Here is a 20,436-nt window from a genome sequence, read left to right as displayed (position 1 = left end):
TGTGCATTTCAACGCACTAATAACAAACCATCAGAAAGAGAAATTAAGAAAACAATCATTTATAGTTGCATCAAAACGAATAAAATACTTAGAAATAAATTTATCCTAGGAAGTAAAAGACCTGTACTCTGAAAACTATCTGACATTGATGAAAGAAATTGAAGAAGACACAAATAAATGGAAGGTATACCATGCTTATGGATCAGAAGAATTATTAGCCTGCCTTGGCTAAAGACGTTAGTACAATGATAAGTAATGATGCATGATGAGTCATACTTCAGCTTAGCAGTATGCAGTTTCTTTGCTCCCTATCATCAATCTGATTTCAGAAATGTTTGCCTTGAAAGAACTGCTTTGTAAATCAACTTTTTGTGAGTCCTCTAAATTTTGAGTTCATTTTCTTTGGAATCAATATATCTTTACTAAATATATTTAACAAAGAAAGCTGTTAAAAATGCCATCTTGAAAAGGTTTTATTGTGTTATAATTATCGGAAAATAAAACTAATAAACAGAAAAACACCGACATTTACCAATATAAAAGCAAGAAAGGAGGTAAGCAAATTAAACAAGAGTATATAAGATTTAATTCTAATATTTTATCGTTTCACTTTGGAATATCTTGACTAGTAGAAACACCATGTCATTGGAATTTTAATATTAGATAAGTTATGTTTTTGAGTGCAATGACAGTGATGATGCCTATGATTTTGTAGAATCTGATGTTGATTAAACATTAAAAATAATTTTGAGAATATATTTGATATACTTTGTTTCATGTGTAATGGCTCGGTGCAGAGACAGAGGAGATAAAGAGTAATCAGAGAGATCATTTCATAAACTATATAAATGTTTAACCAATGTATGTATACTTGAAACTAGTAATAAAATAAAATTTAAATAGAAAAAAATATTAAAGAATGAACCCTAACTGGAGGCTAAAAGTGAATACTTGTGAAAATATTTGGATTGAAATATTTATATATGTGAATACAAAAAAATTATGATTGAGAATAATCTCTGTGTAGCTCTGAGCTTTCCAGATACCTTGGCACATATATATATATATATATTTTTAATGCCAGTTTATTCATTTTTTTTAATACTATATATACATAATTTTTTTTAACATTTTATTTTTTTATTTTTCCCCTTCCCCTTCCCACCTCCCTTCTGGTAACCACTAATCCATTGTCCATGTCCATGAGTCTCTGTTTGTTTGTCCTGTTTATTTGTTGCTTTTAGGTTTATATCCCGCATGTGTGATATCATGTGATTTTCAATCTTTTCTGTCTGGTTTATTTCACTTAGTATGATTATTTCAAGGTCCATCCATGTTGTTGCAAATGGCGGTATTTCATCTCTTCTTTAGGCTGAGTAATATTCCATCGTATATATGCACCACACCTTCTTTAGCCAATCATCTACTGTAGGACACTTCGGTTACTTCCATGTCCTGGCCACTGTGAATCATGCTGCTATGGACATTGGTGTGCAAATATTTTTTTGGATATGGGTTTTCAAGTCTTTGGGGTAAATACCCAGTAGAGGGATTGCTGGATCATATGGTAGGTCAATTCTTATTGTTTTGAGGAACCTCCATACCACTTTCCATAGTGACTGTACCAATTAGCAGTCCCACCAGCACTGTATGAGGCTTCCTATTTCTCCACATCCTCCTCAACATTTGTTATTACTTGTCCTATTGATTATAACCATTCTAACAGGTGTGAGATGATATCTCATTGTGGTTTTGATTTGCATTTCCTAATAGCTAGCGATGTTAAGCATCTTTTCATATAATTGTTAGCCATTTGTATGTCTTCTAGGGAGAAGTGTCTGTTCAGGTCCTCTGCCCATTTTTTTGATTGGATTGTCTAGTTTTTTTGTTGTTGTTGTTATTGAGTTGTATGAGTTCTTTATATATTTTGGATATTAGGCCCTTATTGAAGGTGTTACTTGCAAATAGATTTTCCCATTTGAGTGGGTATCTCTTTACCTTGTTAACAGTTTCTTTTGCTGAGCAGAAGCTTTTTAGCTTGATGTAGTCCCATTTATTTATTTTTGCTCTTACTTCCCTTGCCTTTGAGGTCAAATTCATAAAATCCTCTTTAAGTCCAAGGTCCTTGAATTTAGTTCCTATGTTTTCTTCTATGCATTTTATTGTTTCAGGTCTTATATTCAGGTCCTTAATCCATTTTGAGTTAATTTTGGTGTGCAGTGATAGACAACAGTCTAGTTTCATTCTTTCGCAGGTGGCTTTCCAGTTTTCCCACCGCCACTTATTGAAGAGGCTTTCCTTTCTCCACTGTATATTTTTGGAGTTTTTGTCAAAAATTATTTGCCCATATAAATATGGGTTTATTTCTGGACTCTCGATTCTGTTCCACTTGTCCGTGTGTCTATTTTTCTGCCACAACTATGCCATTTTGATTACCGTTGCTTTGTAGTATACTTTGAAGTCGGGCAGAGTGATGCCTCCAGCCTCGTTCCTTTTTCTCAAGATGGCTTTGGCATTTTGGGGTCTTTTGTGCTTCCATACAAATCTGATGATTTTTTGTTCTATTTAAAAAGTGTTTTCTCAATTGAAAATAATATAATCTACAGAGAAGATTAAATGGAACGCATTAATATAAATTTGTTAACTGTAAAACGTAACTCAAAAGAATATTGAACACGACTTTATGAAAAATATTTAAGGAATGAGACCAAATCTGAAAAAAATACCAATGGCACTGGATTAAAGAGCTATAGCTAAGTTATTTATTAAATTATGTTATTAAAAATATTAATTACCACCAAGAACAATTTGCTACTTATCTTCAATTTAATGTTCAGATAATTATTAAAAAGATGTTTCTGTATGTTACATTAAGACATACAGATGTATTTTATTTTTATTTTATCTTGAAAGTAGTTTTCAATAGAATTATTTTTTAGTTTCACTAATATAATAAAAGTAGTTTGTTGAAAACAAACAATTTGTTATTGCTGGTACACCTTTTACTCTTACCATTGTCTCAATTTAGATAATACATTTTTTTCATCAGCTTTTTTGTGTCCTGCTAACGTCTATCTATTTTCAAACATTTGCTGTAGAGAGGTAGTCTGTTCTGTTTGGTTTAAGATCCTCTTAATTAAGTGGGCATTTCTCAAAAAAGTGTGCTAGGTTTAGGCATGAGTCATAATTGCTCTTGGGAATCTTTTTTTTTTTTTTCCTTTTTCTGGTGAGTTAAAAGTTATGCAAATTAAACAACTGATTGAAAACAGTATAAATCAGTGCAAAATAACATCATCAGGAACAAAAATAAATGGTGCAAATTCACACTGGCAGATGGAGAACAAAGCACAAAGCATAACTGAGTTTTCTGGGAAAGGTTTTAAGGTAGCTCTAGGACTGGTTGCCTAGAGGATTAGTTATACTGAGCAAACAAAGAGAAAATGGGAGAGGTATTATGAACTAAAGCAGGAAGATGGCCTTTTCTGGGTGGTGAGCAGATTGAGCAATGAGGTGGAGGTATTTTGTAAGCATAGAATGTGGAGGTGTATTGCAAACAGCATAGAATGCAAGGGCAAAGATTTGAACTTTAACTGAGGGTCTAGAAAGTCATGAATGAGTGATGTATATAAGACAGTAGGAGAGTCATACAGTGGTAGGTTGATTGGAGAATGGACATTTATATTTGAGAAAATTCTGAGACACATTAAGACTAAAAATTCTGAGACACACCTAGATTAGAAATGATTGTTGGTATTAGACTAACAGAATGAGTGAAAAAGAAAAGGACAAATCTAAGAAATATTTTGAAGAAAGGAAAATTGGTAAATTATCTTAAATAGTAAACACACATTTTAAAAAATATAATTTGGGAGTTGTTTAACTAGAGATTTTGAATTGGCTAGCCCAGCAGTCAGGGTTAAACCAGGTCTTTCCCTATAGAAAACCTGAAATAATATACTGTATTGATACAATCACCTAGTCACAAGATGTATACTAGGAGTGTCACTTAACAAAAATCATAACAAACACACAAAATCAAATTTCTACAAAGGGTTGTTTTTATGTTTCACCGGAATTAGTAGTCAGTGGTGACATGGATGTAACCAGGATGCTCCTCAACAGCTTTACCCTATGTCTAATGCCCCCAGCATTAGTCACTCAGGAAGAGTGGACAAGCCTTGTTAAAAATGTAAACAAGATACTACATGAAGTCATTAGGATCCATTAACACCTTGAACCAATTTAATTGATCAAATTAGCTAACCTACTCTAAAGCATGAGGAAAAGGGATGTGTAAAAAGGGACAGCAGGGAGAATTTTTGTGTGGGAAGAGAGTTTTTCAGAGAAGTCATTATATGAGATGTGTATAGCTTCTTTGTGATGCTGTTTATTTTGGGCCTGCAACGTGGATCCTTCTTCTTTCCACTCACTCTGTCTTCTGAGGAAGTAATACAGAATAGGATAAAGAAAACTGGTTTAGACATCAGAAGATCCTATGCCAATTCCAGTTCAGGCACTAAATTGCTGATTATTGTATGACCTCACTTATCCCTTCATTTCAGCTTTTATTTTTGTAAAATGAGGGCCTTAGATTACATAAGTAATGCTGGCTCTATTTACTCAATTCTGTAAAATAGTTACATTTTTATTTCCACAGTTTTTTTGTTGGTAGTTTTCTTTTACTACAAGGGACTTTTATAAACAGACTCACACTTCTATCAAGAAAATCACCTATGTGACATTCTGAAGCACCAATGATGTTTCAAAGACATATATTTTCAGACTCATACAGATTAGCAGGAATCATGGTTTATGATGAAAATCTATAGGACCTACATTTGCATAAGGCATCAATTTTTCTTATATTCATATTTCACTTATTATAAAGTCCCAGTATTTATGTTCTATTAGTCATCTAACTATATGAGATATTTTAGTTCTGGACTAACCAATACATCATCTTTGAAACTGTACTAAATTTATAAGTAGTTTAGTCTTTGACACATATTGTCAAAATGCAAAAAGATTAAATTGATAAATCTTTTCTTATTGCATGTTTTTATTTTTATGGATTATAAGCAACCACCAAGCCTCTAAAATTCACAGAATTATCATCCTGCTATCAAAAATAAAGTTTTTGATATTCTTGGCTTTATTCTATAGAGAATTACTTACAGGTATATTATTTAGGATATCAAATATGCTTTCAACTAAGACAAAGCTGCAGTGATATGCAAAGAGAAAGAGGAAATGGGATTGTTTGGGACAGTATGACATACCAGGAGATCTGATATTTGACATTTATGTTTATGGAGAACATCAAAATTCTTCATTTGGAAAAATTCACTTTAACTTTTAAATACCCTTATATTGTTAGAGTCTTTATTGGCTAGCACTATTTGGAAAGAGAGAAGGAAGGAAGGAGAAAGGGAGGGAGGGAAGGAAGAAGAGTAAGAGAGAGAGAGGGAAGATGAGAAGGAGAATAAATGGGTCAGAATTCTCAATTGAAGACCACAAGGCAACACTATCTATATTGACCATATAGTTATTAAGCAAGATAGACAACTCAGAAAATGTAGAGATGGTAGAAGAAACAGATTACAGAAAGAGTTCTGTAAATTGCTCCTTCTATCACCCTGAGAACTGGCTTGCCAAAATTAGGAAGCTACCCCATAGCCACTGACTTCAGAACCATCAGATCAGGCCTCTGCTGTGAAGTACTCCATCCAGGAAGATAAATGCTCTATGCTCACCCATTATCCCTACATAACTCATTTCCAAAGCAAAGTTTTGTATGGGGGAGGCTGAAAATATAGTTTTTGCTTTATTATTATTATTATTATTATTATTATACTTAAGAAATGTATGTTTTAAAATGTGGAAAATTTGCAGATACTGCTCCAAAAAATTGGAGGAAACACAGATCAAAGAAGTCCAGCATGGGATATATTTAACAAACCCAAAGCTTAAAAGTTTGAACATTTATCCCAGAGACAGCAGTTTTGAAGGAAGGAGACTTAAGCTTGCATGATTGTTCAAAATGTTCAGCAAACCTATTTGGAACTTTGGTTCTTTAAGTTTTCCCTTTCCCTTTCCCCTTAGTTGTTCAAAAATTATTTTTTTAAATGAAAATTTTTATTCCTCAATATTTTTCCCACTAGAATAAAATGAAGAATTACTTCTGAGATGGTATGGCAAACTTGCCTTAGTACCATTTAACCATACTCTCTTTTCTTGCTGGTATATAAAAGTTTACAATTCTGTCTCCCTTCATTGCTCTGAAAGTATTAATTTCTCATAGCCTATTTCCCCAAACGAGTGGGATTTTATATAAAAAGAATGGTTCTTGTAAAACATATTGGTGACATTATTTACTTGACATGATTTTTATTTGAGTAACAAAACCAAAACAAAAATAAAACCCAGAGTTATTCAGTTACCAGAAAGAAATGTACATATCTAAGAAATAAAATATAAAAATGATTTCCCTTTAGACTGATGTTAGATGTCTTCAGGATTTTTAATGAATTAGTTGTACAAGAGAATTAACATCAAAATATTGGAGAAACTAAAAAAGATTGAATTAGTTGGATAGTTTTATGATAAAAACATTTAAACCAGAATGATGAAAATCCAAGTGAGGTCATTTGAAATTTCTCTTGTTCCCTAAAATAATGAAGAATGCAATTTCTATTCTATGGAAGAAAGTAGCATATTCTCTTCTTTGACGTAAATCTAGACCACATTTCCTGATCCCCTTGAATTTAGATGGAACCAGGTGACAAGTTCTCTCCAATAGATTGTGAGTAGAAGTGATATGTTCCAAGTTCAGAATGAAGTAAAGAAGTGGCTCTGCTTTTCTCTAACTTTTCTTTTCTTTCTTTTCTTTTCTTTCTTTTCTTTCCTTCTTTCCTTCCTCTTCCTTCCTTTTCCTTTTCTTTCCTTCCTTCCTTCCTTCCTTCCTTCCTTTTTTCCCTCTTCTTTTTCTTTCTTTCTTTTTTTGTCTGCTGCCTGGATATAAAGACTTCAGTAAGGGCCCTAAAGAATGGCAAAGCTATAAGCTATTAAGGTAGAAAAGACTTGAATCTCTAAAAGACTGCATGGAGCGGAGTCCCTGTTGACGCACAGTGGATTGTGAAGTTAGCAAAAAAGAAATCATTATCTTAAGCCAATAGAATTTTCAGAATCATTTTTCAAAGCTGTTAACCTAACCTAACTGACATACTTTTCTGATCATAATATGCAATGGGAGAAAGTAGTTAAAATTTTAGTCTACATATTTTAAATATTTTTTTTATTATTTTTAGTTTTCAATTATAGTTGACACTCAATATTAGTTTAAGTTAGTTTCAGGTAAACAGCATACTGGTTAGACATTTATATGATGTATGAAGTGATCTCCCAATTAGTCTAGTATCTACTTGGCACTATGCATAGCTAGTATGATATTATTGACAATACTCCCTATGCTGTACTTTACATTTCTTTGTCTGCCTATTAATGAAATATATTTCTAAGCTCAAGATGAAGCTGCTTCTGCCTGGGGTGCCATGTCAGCAAACCAAAACTTAGATAATTTTTATGTCCCTGTAACTACTGCGCTGGACCAGAAACACAGTGTATTAGGTCTGCCAATCCCCAAACGTCAAGCTAAATCTGGGATTTAAATTTATTTTTCTGTTTTTTCATAAGTCAAACAAGGTTGACTTATGTGTCCCCAGCCAATCAGACATATGTATTTTATTTTTCTCTTTCTTTTTCTTTTCTCTTCATTCTATAAAAGTTTTCTGCCTTCTACCCCATTTTACTGTTCTCTGAATGGAGACTGTCCACTTCATGAAGTATTAAATATAAAGATTGCTTGTGTCACCTAATTGTCTTCTTTAATCATTTTAACATTATCAAATTTCCATAATTCATATTTATATGAAAGTACGCTGCAAATTCTAAAGCATCATACAAATTCAATATGCTATCATTATGAACAACATTAATAAAATATTAAAAGTTACACAGAATTCAGTTATTTTGGACTAAGAGTTGGCAAAAGAAATGGATACAAGAAAAAATTCCCTTAAATATGAATTTTCTGAGAAGCAATCTATGTTACAGGATCATGAAAGTTTGGTTTCCAACTATTCTAACAGCTATATTTATTAATGCAAATACAGATTTATAAGGAAATGTAAAACATAAGACATAGAGAATTTAAAATATGCAACAAAGCTAAAAATTGATCATTTGTTGTATTATTTTTTCTTAATATTTTTATTTAATTTTGTTTAGCTATTTTAAAGATTCTATTACTCTAGTCAGGAGCAGTGTTTTAGAACTCAGCTGGGTAAGAGGAACTTTCTCACCACTCCATTCTAATTTGCAGTTTTGCTATAATAAAAGCCCTAAATATATTGCTACTGTCTAGACGTTTTATCTGAAACAAGTGTCCTTTGTAGTCTCAGAGGACTTTTCTATTTTATTTCCAGTAAATCAAAGTTTGCGAAGAGCTTTGGTTCTTATTAAGACATACCCTTCACAGTCCAGTGATTGCCAACAGTGGCAAGCCATTGACAGTTCATTTACATATAAGTGATGACTTCCATCAGGTAGTTGGCTCAAAAACACAATGGACATTTAGAGCATATCCAATATTTCTTGTTCTTTGATGAGCGCCAAGTGCCAATTTTTATATAGAAACTAACTATCGAAAAGTGCAGTCTTCTTTTCCCTGACCTTACTCTGTCTTCTATAGCTTTACAGTGACTTATTGTCACTAAACTTAAGGTTGAATCACACCTCTAAAAGACATTCTGTAGCCCTACTTCAGTTTGCTAAAAAGAATAATAGTCAAATATAGGAAATATGAGACAAGAAAAATTACATTTTATTAAAAGAAAAATAAACTTCTTCTGTATTGTCCCCCTAATTGTCATAATCATAATTTTTATGTTTTATTTTTATAAGGTATTTTTATGATTGTTTTACATTCTTTTCTCTTATAAATATATTTGCCATTTGAAATAGGGTCACACTACATAACACTCATTAGGAAACCCTGTATTTTGGTTTGTAAGTGCTTTTCATTATAACTCTATGCTTTGCTCTCAGTTTTTTTTGAATAGTGGTGGCAGAAATCTAGCCAAATTTTTATCTTAATAATGCTATAAAAAGAAGCAGGCTGATGATGTTATCATGCTGTGACTTAACTTATGTGAGATTTTTTTTTTAATTGTGCATTTTTCAGCTCCCTTTGGTATTGAAATAAAGAAAAACTTGTCTATTTGAAATGAAATCCTTTCAGTTATCAAAGGGAGAATATGAATACCTGAATTTCTCTACGCTAACATCTATGGTTTTGCTAGTAATCGTCTTTTTTCCCTGTTAGGTGTTTCACTACTAACATTTTCTGGTTAGAGTATCACCATATTTTAGTGCAGCTTGTTTCTGGTTTTGGTGAGGCCCTGACTTAACATAATTCTTGTAATTGATTTTTCTAAAGATTTCATTCCAATAACTTCTACATGTATTCTACAGTAAACTCCATTGTGCGAAGTAGCCTGAGAGATTTTAAAAACCAAAGAGTCAATTACAGAAGTAATAGATTTGGGGTAAGAAGTGTAAGGATGAAACACCTGTCATGTAGTTCCTGCCACTAGTCATACTTAGCCTCTATGTTACACTTGGATTCTTATCATTCATCCATTGCTCCTTCATTTGTTTTCCGATCCCACTCACGAAGGGAGGAATAAAGGGAGGGAAGAAGGATGCGAGGGAGGAAGTGAAGGATGATGAATAGATGATGGATGGATAGATGAAATTAAATTCAAGATTATTAAGGAACTGGTGTTAGCCATCATGCTTCAACCCTTTCTGAACTAAAACTGTATACTGACTCTGTTTTCTACTTCAAAGTGAGCAATAAGAAGAGGAAAAAATAATACTAGGAATACACTAATAAAATTGCATAGTTTAAAGCACATTTTGAGAAACCATTTCCAACAAATTCAAGTGAGTTTGAAAAATAAGAATCTTAAAGTTTCTTTATGGCATTTATTGGTAATGGAACAAAACAAATGGAAGACTATCCAATGAATGGTTTATCCAAAGATATTTAGAAATTATAGGCTGACTTTTTGAAGACCTTCTTTGGATATGCAAAGATGCTTGTCATGTTCTTGATGATACCGAATTAATCCATGGCCAATGTTAACTTATCTCTTTGAGTAGATAGGTTCAACTCTTAAGATGACAACATTGTATTGAAAACATTATTCTACTTCTCAGATAAATAATGTTGTCTCATTTTCCTTTCTCTTATAGATCTGCACACTAACTTCCCAACAATCCGGATGTTAGCTCTTTTGAGTATTGGATGTCCAGTCACTGTAAGATGAAATATATGATTATATTAATAATTTTTCAATTATTATAATAGAATGTATCATGTTTTTGACATCATAAAATATTACAAGAAATCAATTATGGTTGTGCTAGACCACACAAAAAATTCGACTTGCGCACATTTCCTTCAGGTGCATTGCATTGCATCACGTATCATGCCAAGAATCTCAGCAAGAGTTAATGTTGGAGCAAAGAGTTGAGAAAGGGGATGGCAGAACCTGGATTCATCAATATATAACATGGTTGAAATAAATTAGATGCATATTTACCATAAGAATAGCACTGAATTTTTTTTTTTTGCTTTACAAAATAATCAGTTTTGATACTGATATTCACATCAACATAAACCACCATTTATATAGATTACTTGTACTTGATCCATCTTTTGTATAAAATGACTTTCCAAATAAGAAATAAAAGCCATAGATTTACCGTGGCTACCATTATACACAGTGCTAATTTACAGGGTAGTATACTTTTGGGACCTATTGTTGTTATTAAACAAAATCATAACCAACTGCCAAAAAAAAAAACCAGTTAAAATTATGAGAAGAACAATGTACATTACTGAAAGGAAACAAATGACTTGAGTTGTACAAAAGAAGCAGGGCATTGTTGCTATTTTTATGTTTATATTGTCATGAGACAAAGGCTTGTAATAAAACTAAATGAAACTATGCATTCAGAGTATTTATAAAATAATTAATAATTATCATTGCACGTGTGGTCACAGGGAAAGGCAACCACCAATTGGTGTCCTAATCTAGTAGTTACACAAGATAAGCATGTTAGTTCTAAAGATGAGATCTTAGGAAGAAATTATTTTCTTCCGTGAATTCCTTTTTGATAATATGTAATATCAATCATACATTTCATCAGACAAAAGAGAATTGAAATATAGGATTACTCAAAGTAGGTAAAATATTAAATCTGGATTCACTCACAAATATGTAAGAAGAACAAGATTTTGTGAGTGAATCCAAATTTAATATTCAATTTTAGTTTCTTTATTTTTAAAATGAGGGTTATATCTATCTTGTCTAGTTGGTGAAAGGATCTAAAAACCATATATCAAAAGATATATGTGTAAAAATAATATATTAATATTAACTCATCAATTGTAACAAATATACTACACTAATGCAAGGTGTTAAAAATAGGGAACAGGAGGAGGGAGTGACAGGTGAAGGGGTATATGAGAACATTCTGTACTTTCCACCAATATTACTACAAACCTTAGATTCTTCAAAAAAGTCTATTAGTTAATAAAAAAGATATGTGTCTGACACTTTGTAAGTATTCCAAATATAGTTGCTCTATTATTATTTACAATATGAACTTATAATTTATATAGGCTTTAAAAAGAAATTTTACTAACGATTGTGTGAGATAATAGCAAAAATATATGTTGATCTGTGACACCAGTTCCTGGCACAGAGCTCCTAAAACCCTTGTAATTTCCTAAGTGACAAGAGCAGTAGGAACACTTCTTGTTCCAATATTTGGTCCTTGACCGTATTCCTGATACAGCTCCTGAAACCTTTGTAAATTCCTAAATGATAAGAGCACTAGGAGCACCTTTTGTTCTAAGGAGATAATTCTGGATGGAATCCTGGATATCTCCTGGGTGGAGTCTGATCATTAGATATACCAAGCTGTTATTAAAAGCTTGGAATTTTCAGCCCAGACTCCCAAACCCCACCTTTCGAGAGAGAGGAGAGGGCCTGAAAATGATGTTAATAATTGATCATACGTACATAAGGAAGGCTCCCTAAAATCTCAATAGTAGGAGGTACGGAGAGCTTCTGGGTGGATGAACCCATCCATGTACCAGGACGGTGATACACCACAGCCCCACAGGGACAGAAGTTCAGGACCCTCTCAGATCTCGCCCTTCCTATCTCTTCATCTGGCTGTTCATCTGTAGCCTTTATCATATCCTTTAGTAAACCGGTAAATGTAAATAAGTGTTTCCCTGAGTTCTGTGAGCTGCTCTTGCAAAGTAGTCAAATCTGAGGAGGGGTTCATGGGAACCTCCGATTTGTAGCCAAGTTGGATAGAAGATGTGGGTAACCTGATGACCTTGAGATTGGCATCTGAAGTTAGGGAGAGTCTCATGGGGTTGAGCCCTTAACCTTTGGTTTCTGACATGATCTCCAGGTGGATAGTGTCAGAATTGAGATAAACTGTAAGAGACCTAGCTAGTGTGAGAGAATTGCACGTTGGTGTGGGTAAAAAAACCCACACATTGGAATTGGTGACCAGAATCTTAGCTGGTGATCAGAAGTGAGATTGGCAGCAGACTCCTGAACTGCATAATCTGTTATTTAATAAATATTTCAATTAAGTAAATGATCATCTCATTTTAAGAAGGATAAAAATGTAAGTATACACGATATATTTTTAATCTTTCAAAGTAAATATTCTTGACCTTCCTTTTTGTTCAAAAGGTAGAACAGAGTCAAAGACCAATCTTTTTTATTAAAACAAGTCAAATCTTGAATAAAATATTAAGTGTGCTTTAACTGCATTGCTAAGCTTGCAGAAAAGGAAGAAAATGCAGAGGCCAAAAACAAACTAAAAATCAGTAAACTTAGTGGATATTTGAGTGCTAAATCCTTTGCGGGGAATGAGGGGGTCTGAAGTTTTCTGCTGAGCACTGGATATCTGAACTTAGCCTTGTGAAGGGACTGGGACAGAAAATAAAGCTTAGGATCCACCCAAAATGGAGAGTTCAGTATGAGACCACAAGGTTAAACTGCAGCCTCAATGGACTTCACCATCAAAGTAGGTGGGATGATGAAAAAGGGAGAGAGAGGAGAGAGAAAGAAAGGAAGGGGAAGGAAGGGAAGGGAATAGACTTTAAAGGAAGAAACAGCAAGAAACTTTCCTGTTCTCGTGAGGCTGGCTAGACAGAGCAGAGCATCAAAGCTGGCTCTTGGTTGGGGATTCCAGTTTATGTCACCTGTGTGGTCTAAAATATCTCGAATAAATTTAGAGTTCGTTGGGCCCCCAGAACAAATGAAAAACCTCTCTAGAAGGAAACAACTTTAATCAACCCCAAAATATGTCATAGAAACATATTTAGTTAAACTCCTACACGTTGCAATGTGGTTTTAAATGGAAAAGTGGGTTACAAAGCAGTATCTACAATATGATCCCAGGTATTTTTAAAGTTACATGCATAGGAAATATTTAGTGTAATAAATACCATAATATTAGTAGTGGGTGGAACTATAATTTAGCTTTAGTTCTTTTGTTTATATTTTCAACAAAAGATGTTATTTATATAAAAATAATAATATTAGAGATTTTCAAGTTTCTAGATCAGAATATGTGGTAGAAAGTCATTTGTATTATAGGTAATGACTAAATAATCAGAAGTTAGATATCTGTTTATATAGTTCAATAATTTGAAGAAATAATATCAAATTGGGAAATTTTCATAAACAGATATTACACTTAATCTGCATTTATAGGTTGTATTTTCAGAGAAGAGATACTAAATTTTTCTCATAGGTTCAAAGTATGCCTTTGCCTTCTGTTTTCTTTTAAACTATCTCTAGATTTTCATGTTTGCAAGTCTATTTCATTTTTCATGCAATTTTCTTAACCTACCCAAAGTTCATATTATTCTACATTATTGGCTACTTCCTGTGAATGCTTCATAATGAATCTTTGTAGAGCAATTTGGAAAGAAAATGAACACAGATTGTGTTAGAAAATAAAATATACACTTAGGTCACTGATTATCTATTGAGTCCTATTTGTTCAGGTTCATGGTAAGTGTTATGGGGTGATACAAAGGGCACTAGCTGAGACCTTTCTGCATCTCCATGTCCTAATCCAGAAACAAACCAATAAAAGCCAGAAACTACAATTATTATGCTACTCATAGCATTTAGTTTCAAAAAAATGAAAGCACTTCCCTAACACAGTATCATAGACCTGCCCACCAGAAGATAATCATAGTCAGTATAAAGCAAAAATACAGTCCTAGATGACAATTAAGGACATATTTCAGTAATCACATTTAATGCCACTATATAGCAGGAGACCAAGTCTGAATTCAAGTTTTTTGCAACTTAGGATTTCAAACAGGGGTAAATCCAGAAGACTGGCAGAAAAAATCCTCTAGAAACTGCTCTGTGGGGAGGTGGTGGGGGGGCGCAATAAGAAATATTCTTGGGAAAAAATTTTTAGAACAAAAAGAGAAAGCTGAGTATTTCCGTGTTGGTTGAAGAAGACAGAGGCATTTGGTGGGGATGGATGGTTTCATGCACTCTGAGCCGCCTTTTGCTAAGATGATTTTGCTCTAACTCTCCAGTCCCCTCTTTCCTGCTCTCCATGAGGGGAAGGCCCCAATGGGAAAATTAGAGAGCTGAAAAGCTGTTTTCCTACACCATGTCCTCAAGATGCTGAGAACACAGGGCATTAGTATCTGAGATTGAGGTAATTCTGGCACAAAGGCCAAGAGACAGGCTTCTCCCTTCAGCAGGTTGGCCTAAGCCCATGTGGGGTCAGCATAGCATGGCCTGGACAGGCTCTGGTGACAACGGTTTTAGCAAGACATCTTTACCAGGCTTTCTAAGCTTCATAGTGGTAGCAGCAGACAGAATGAAGGGGCCAGTGGGTATGGGATTCTACACTGCAGTCTAGAGTCATGTATTTGTGAGCACGTGTGAGATATCCTAGGAGAATTCCTGAAACAATTGCAATTAGGGGCGATTGTGTTCAAAGAGACCAGAGGTTGCATAAGAGTAGGCAGAAAAGTCTATGTGTGAATATTTTTGTGACTATATATGTATCTACATATGTATATGTGTATATGTATATAGTTGGAAATTGTTTTGAAATATTAAAGTTTTGCTTCCATTCCTTACTGTTCCTAGCTCTGACTCTGCCATTCAGGCAATAGTAATGGCTCCCTTCAGAGTGACTGAAAATAAATCACTTAATTTCTTCTTATTATTAATTTTGAAACAAGGAAAAAGTTGTAAGTAGCTAATAAATATTCTATTCTTGAGTTTTTAACTAATCAATTCTCTCTTTTTGAAATCTGTGAAAAATAGGAAGTATATAATTACTCAATAAACATAACAACTTAAAATGAGGTGAATAATTTTGTGACATGCCATTTAGAAAAATTCAAGAACAAAAAAGACAACTGCATTTCAAGAAGGAGGTTTGAAAACACAAAGCAAAAACAATATTTTCTAAAGGAAGGCTTCTGCTTGGAAGAGTATGGCTCTTCTCAGAATGTATAGCATTTTAGGGGAAATACTATACATTCCAAGAAACCAGAATCTGAAGAACTTAGCACAAGGTCATGTGATGACATGAGAACCCTTTCTAATTTACAGGGAATCAGAATCGGACTAGCAGACTGGTAGAGGAATGAAAGAGGAAATACTGGTGGGCTCATGAGAAAGAGCCAGGCACTCTATCCCCTTGTATCTTGCCATGGGGAAATGAAAAAAGGGAAACCTTAATAATAAAAAGGACATACAGTTTGTGAAAAATTCCAGGAGTAAAGGGTTTTGTTGAAGGGGGCTGCAAACCCCTTAGAAAGAGCCATGTGACCAATATGGTGCTACAGGATTAGTTGTGGGCAGTGTTCAAGTGATGACTCTGCAGCCCGAGTTGGTGTGAGAAGAGCTACTGAGATTATGGAGCTTCCAAGGGGGCGTGGGAATTCTGAGAAGATTGGCTGACTAGAAGAAGCCTAAGGTCAGCATCGGGAGAGAACCGAGAATATGTAGTTCACTACTGGGCTGTGGCAGATAGTAAAACTGGATGCCGGTGAATGGCTCCCAAGATTTCGGTGGCATGATTTATACCACAGGTGTCCAGCAAGGAGAGGTGATGACACTGAGGATGGACCTCACAAGATAAAAGGAAAAGAGAGTACAGGCCTGTTATAATGAGTGCCTGGCATAGACTAAATAAGGATAAGTAACAAAATTAGATGGCATCTATAAACATTAAGAACAGCATAAAAACACAAAAGTTAGAAATATAGCTCATAGAATATTGAGATGAGAGAAGTCAGTCTGATTATTAATAGGGAAACATTTTCTATGTGAAGAACTTGACTCTATATACTGTGCAACCAGGAAATACAAGTTTTGTAGAGAGTGATATCAACTCACTAAAAGGGGTGGAGAAAAGGGAGCTGACCTAAGTAATTTAGTGAAATGGTGTTTTGACTAGAAACTGAAGGCTGAAGACAAAATTCAGATGGATAGACACAGATAGATACAGAAATAATTGTAACTATGTGTGCAAACGGATTGGTATCCATATATATGTTTCTCAGATCTATCCACAGAGAGAGCTTGGAACAGTGATACCTCGGTAGAATGAACACCTCCAGTGCACACATTTTGGTTTCTGAAGACTATTCTCCAGTAAAAGGAACCAAAATTCCTTAGAGAAAAAAGCTGCTTCTAGGGCTAGGGAAGGGATAATACAAGATGAGCCTGCAAAATCTTATAAGACCAAAGTAAGGAAGCACGTAACTTTTGTGATATTCATTTAAAATATGCAAAACCTCAGCATTAAAAAAAAATGATGATGATGAAATAATAGCTCCCATTTAATATACATATATTCTGTGCCAGGCACTGTGCTGAGTACTTTACTTATATTATCTCAATTTTGCTTTTTACCAATAACTGCTATTATTATTATTATTATTATTATTATTATTATTATTATTATTAGAAACTAAGTCTTATATCAGTGACATGTTTCATTGGGCTACGGCAATTCCTGATCCACATATGGATTTCAGAACCTTTAATAACAACTCAGTAGAAATCATAGAACTATTTATATCATTGTTTAGTTTTTAAGTTAAGTTTATTGGGGGTACCATTGGTTAATACCATATCACTCATTTTTAAAACAGATCTATGTTGCATTACATTATAGTTTGCCTTTTCACACGTTTGTCCTTTAACTTCGAAATACCAGTAATTCAGATAAACAATTGTTAAATAAATAGTCTTGATAATGCTTATTTTTGTTTTACAAAAATGACATCATATTATGCATATTTTGCTTTCTTCGCTCAAAAATTGTTCATGGAAATTCCTCTAAGCTAAATAGTATAGTTCTAATTCATTATTTTAAATGGTACATAGTATTCTGTAATATGACTGAGCCATAATATTTCTCTACTGGTTAATGTTTACTTTGTTCCTCAGTTTTTCCAAATAAAAATAATGGTAAAATAAGCATGCTTATTTTTTGTTTATTTAGTAGTGCTTTTATTTTCATGTGATAGATTCCTAAAATGGAAGGCAGACTTAAAAATATATGTTTTTAATTTTAATTGATATTGCCAAGGTGTTTTCTAAAACGCTATGAAATTCATCTGTCTACCAGCAACATGTGACATACTTCTTTTCTCATATTCCAGCCAGCAATAGCAGTTACTGTTTTATTTTTATATTTTTGTTTTTATTTATGGCCAATCTAAAAGCTGCTAATTCTTTGGGTTTCCTATCTACTAGTAACTTTGAACTCTTTGCATATTTTCAATAGTTGTTGGACTTTTGTTTTGTGATTGGTTTCTCTACATTCTTTGTCTATTTTTTATTGGATTACCCCCTGTTGTCAATTTAAAATAGCCTATTGTATTAAACCTCTGTCTTCTAATATGCAATTCTGCTCCAAATTAATTTTTTAAAATAGATTTGTTTCTGGTATTTTTTATATAAAAGTTTAAAAACTTTTATGAAACCAGTCATATTTCTTCTTTTATATCCTTTATTGAACATCTTTCCTGCTCCTAGCTTGAATGTGTAGACCTCTAGATTTCCTTTTAGAATTATTAACTGATTGATTGATTGATTGATTGATTGATTGATTTAGACTGGTTATTTAACTTTCTCAATTGTTACTTCTGGTATCTGAGTATATTATCAAAATAATTTCTCTCCCTAAAATTGTTGATATAATAAACTATAGGAATAGAATTCTTAATTCATGAAAATGGGATGGTATTACTACAATGATCTAGGAAATACATACGAAAGTGTTTCATTAGTTATTTTATTCTACATTAGGACAACATCACAGTGAAGATTCAAACTGCCGAATTACCTCTGAGAAAAAACAATCACAAGAATATTAAAGTGTCCCAATATATATTCACAGTGGAAATAAGCCAAGGTTCAAACCATTTGTATTATAATCTATTGACCTTTAATTGAAATTCAATAGATCTTAATAGGATTTAGATAAGGAAACTTAATGAACAAACTTTTCAAAGCAGAATGGTCAATATCTCACCAGAAGTGATAATAATTCTTGGGACATTTTTAGCTCAGAGCTAAGTGCATGAACTTTGAGATCAGAAAGACCTGAATTCAAATACTGACACTTTTAATTTAGCATCTTTATGATCTTAGGAAAGATGAGCTTGCATTTCTTCATCTGTAAAATGATGATAATAACAGTACGTACTTTAAATGAATAATATAGGGATTTAATGAGAAAATATACAAAAAAACACTTACCTTAGATTTGAATGCGACATAATTTCTTAATAAATTTTAGCTATTATTATTTCCTTTCTCTTTTGTTCTCTTCCACTGAGATGGAGATTAGTTTATTACCTCTGCCTTAGTATGTATGTATGTACGTACATATGTATGCATGTATGTATGTATATATGTATGTATTTATTTATTTGGCATATTGTGTTTTTTAAGTGTGTGAATGCAACTTCCAGAAAACAAACAACCCTCTTCCAATGACCACCAGATTGTTTCTTGTAACCTTTTCCTATATAAATATTATATATCTACCACTGATGTGCCTAAATTCTGATGTGAAGACTATTAAAAAATATTATTCTCCTCCATTCAGATTGTTTTTTTTTAACACATACTGTCTCTTCTGCCCACACACATACTTCATGTTAAATTATGAGGAATATAAATTCTTAATTTTTTTTTTAGGCAAGGCAACCCTTGGTTGACCTCACAGATTGTAAGGACCTTGTCAGCTTACAATCCCTTATTTTTTATTTTTTATGCCAACAGCACCTGGTCTTCCTAGGTCTCCCATCCAAGTACTAACCAGGTCTGACCCTGCTTAGCTTCTGAGATTAATTTCTTAATTTTGTTCATTATTCTTAAATAAATCAGGTAGTTAAATCTATCTGTTGTATCCAAAAGCTCTACCAACACACAGCCCAATCTTCCTGACCTTCCCTTTCATATGAGCATGACTTTAGGAATATTTTAAGACTCAGTCTAGAAGAGTGCTTCGAATTTCCTTCTCTCACACCTTGAAGCTAGGCAATGACTCTATGAGTGAGCACATTTATCAGGGTGATTATATATAATCCCTTTCCATATACTGTCTACATCTGTGGAAAGGCTTAGAATGGAGTACATTCATAGGGTAAGTATGCTCATAGTTATACTTTACCACTAGATGTCACTCTTTGTCACATCTAAGCAAATGTGGGGGCATTTCCTACTATCAAAATGCCCTGCAGTCTAGGCACCTGTCCTACACCTGAGAAACATAGAAGAGTAACAATAACTTGGCCACACTGGGAGCAAATAATATAGATTAATCTCTAATGTAAGACCAAGGCTGACTCTGAGCATCCTGTGATCAGGAGAGAAGAATCCACTCATCTCCACCAATGAGGACCTCATTTAAGAGGTACCTAACCCCAAAGGGCTGAGGCACACCTGCAGTGTTCCTGTCTCCAGGAGTATTCATCTTTCCATGCTCTATCATGGAGACTGGTGGAATCAGTTCCTTCATTCCCTCAGATTATGTTAGTGTCACTAGTAAGAATTCAGACGGGTCTCTGATTTTGTGATAGAAACCAAGGTTAGTCAATAAACCTGTACCACATAAACCCCTTATTCAAACATGATCCAATTTTTCCTGATTCTCCAAAATTCGTTCCACTATTGCTGAGAGATAAATTACAGAAGTTAATTTTCAGGCTGAAAAATCTATCATTTTTCTCTTTTTCAAATATGTCCAGGAATTGAACAGATA

General features: G+C 33.5%; 1 protein-coding gene across 1 annotated transcript in view; it reads right to left on the bottom strand.

The window, feature by feature from the left end:
* Nucleotides 1-10,270: 10,270 nt before the first annotated feature.
* Nucleotides 10,271-20,436, bottom strand: part of LOC120613180 (IQ domain-containing protein M-like) — a 132,452-nt gene continuing 122,286 nt past the window's right edge. The window contains exon 6 of the mRNA XM_039875772.1: nt 10,271-10,380. Coding sequence (XP_039731706.1) covers nt 10,271-10,380 — 110 coding nt within the window. The remainder of the gene's footprint in view (nt 10,381-20,436) is intronic.

Source organism: Pteropus medius, unplaced genomic scaffold (genome assembly GCF_902729225.1).
Source record: "Pteropus medius unplaced genomic scaffold, Ma_sr-lr_union100, whole genome shotgun sequence".
NCBI classification, from domain to species: Eukaryota; Metazoa; Chordata; class Mammalia; order Chiroptera; family Pteropodidae; genus Pteropus; species Pteropus medius.
The sequence above is the reverse complement of the archived record's forward strand: the minus strand, read 5'-3'. Positions and strand labels throughout refer to the sequence as shown.